This window comes from Piliocolobus tephrosceles, chromosome 17 (assembly GCF_002776525.5).
Source record: "Piliocolobus tephrosceles isolate RC106 chromosome 17, ASM277652v3, whole genome shotgun sequence".
Taxonomy (NCBI): domain Eukaryota; kingdom Metazoa; phylum Chordata; class Mammalia; order Primates; family Cercopithecidae; genus Piliocolobus; species Piliocolobus tephrosceles.
This window is the reverse complement of record NC_045450.1, coordinates 52,181,611-52,183,430: the sequence shown is the minus strand read 5'-3', so window position 1 is coordinate 52,183,430 and position 1,820 is coordinate 52,181,611. Positions and strand designations below refer to the sequence as shown.

At 45.1% G+C, this 1,820-nt stretch overlaps 1 protein-coding gene across 1 annotated transcript in view; it reads right to left on the bottom strand.

Annotated features, from left to right (window-relative positions):
* Positions 1 to 1,820, bottom strand: part of LRRC36 (leucine rich repeat containing 36) — a 58,241-nt gene that overhangs the window by 2,235 nt on the left and 54,186 nt on the right. Inside the window, exon 13 of the mRNA XM_026456493.2 lies at positions 611 to 725. Within this exon, the coding sequence (XP_026312278.1) occupies positions 611 to 725 (115 nt within the window). The remainder of the gene's footprint in view (positions 1 to 610; positions 726 to 1,820) is intronic.

Sequence of the window (1,820 nt, the reverse complement as noted above, 5' to 3'; positions counted from 1 at the left end):
TGCACCACCACGCCCAGCTTATTTTTGTATTTTTAGTAGAGACGGAGTTTCACCATGTTGGCCAGGACAGTCTCAATCTCTCAACCTCATGATCCACCTGCCTTGGCCTTCCAAAGTGCTGGGATTACAGGCGTGAGCCACCACACTTGGCCGGGGGTGCTGTTCTTTAAGGACTGATGCTGTTGAGCTCCTCTGAAGGAAACAACACACTTTGGGTTCTTCCCCTATCACTCCCTGCCAAGTGCTCTTGATGTCTTCTGTGACCAATAGCAGGCATTTTCCAGAGGAGCCAGATGGCTGATTTTAGGGGTATGTACTGACCTCCCAGAAAAGTTAACTGACCCAAACAAAGGTCCTATCAGATCCAGTGAGAAGCTAATTATCGAGGTGTTGCAATCCACCAATGCCAACAAAGACGATTAGTCCCTGATGTGTCCTGGGAAGCAGTAATTTTTATGATCCCTGAGCTAACTGGCCAGATACAGGAGGTTTACACACAGAATGAAGTTCATTTGCAAAGTGCATAGATATTAACTTTCCAAGCAAAACAAAGAAGACAAAAGGAGTAAATATCTGCTTCTAGAAGCAAGCTAGATAGACCCTCTCCTACCTCTGACTTTCATGGAGAATGGCAACTGTCTCCTCCAGCTTTTTCAGCTGGGCAAGCTCCTGGTTCAGGCAAGCCACCTGCATGGTCAGCTGTTGGTTTTTGTGCAGAAGATCATCTACAAAGGGCACAGTAGCCAGGGGTGAAAAGGATTCCAAGCTGCTAGTCTTTGAGCAGAATATAAGTATTCAGATAGACATCTTGAGAACTGGGGGCCCCATGGCACCCAACTTCACACTCCATTTCCTTACTTGAATATAGGAGATATGGTGGTAAGAATACAGGGGGTGGCAACAAATCTGAGTTAAAATTCAGCCACTTAATATTGCATGTGTTGGTTCATTTTTCTGACTTTTATTAGAGCTAATAACCTTGCTCCTTAGCACTGTTATGAGGATTCAGTGAGACACCTACCCTCACTTAGCATAGGCAGTCAATAGATATTGGGTCTCACTCCATATTCTCCATTTTAGTTTGTTTTGTACATCCTTCACTCCCTGCGTAGTACATGGAAACATCTAGAATGGTGTCAGGCACATAGTAATAACTCAATTAATACTTGTAGAAACTGAATTTGTGGCTAAGACACTCATACCTAGCTTCCCCAATATGCTACCATTACCTGCAATAATAAGGAGTTAAAAGAACAGGAACTCTGGTTGTAATAATGCCAATTTTCTATAATAGTGCTTCTTAAACTTTTTTTTTTTTTTTTCTGAGGCGGAGTTTCACTCTTGTTGCCCAGGCTGAAGTGTAATGGCTTGATCTCAGCTCACTGCAACCTCCACCTCCTAGGTTCAAGCAATTCTCCTGCCTCAGCCTCCCGAGTAGCTGGGATTATAGGCACATGCCACCACGCCCTGCTAATTTTTGTATTTTTAGTAGAGACGGGGTTCACTATGTTGGCCAGGCCAGTCTCAAACTCCTGACCTCAGGTGATCCACCCGCCTCAGCCTCCCAAAGTGTTGGGATTACAAGCGTGAGCCACTGCGCCCAGCCTTAAACTTTATTTATTTTTATTAGTTTTTTTTTTTTTGAGGCAGAGTCTCGCTCTGTTGCCCGGACTCGAGTGCAGTGGCCGGATCTCAGCTCACTGCAAGCTCCGCCTCCCGGGTTTACACCATTCTCCTGCCTCAGCCTCCCAAGTAGCTGGGACTATAGGCGCCCGCCACCTCGCCCGGCTAGGTTTTTTTTTTTTTTTTTTTTTTTTTGT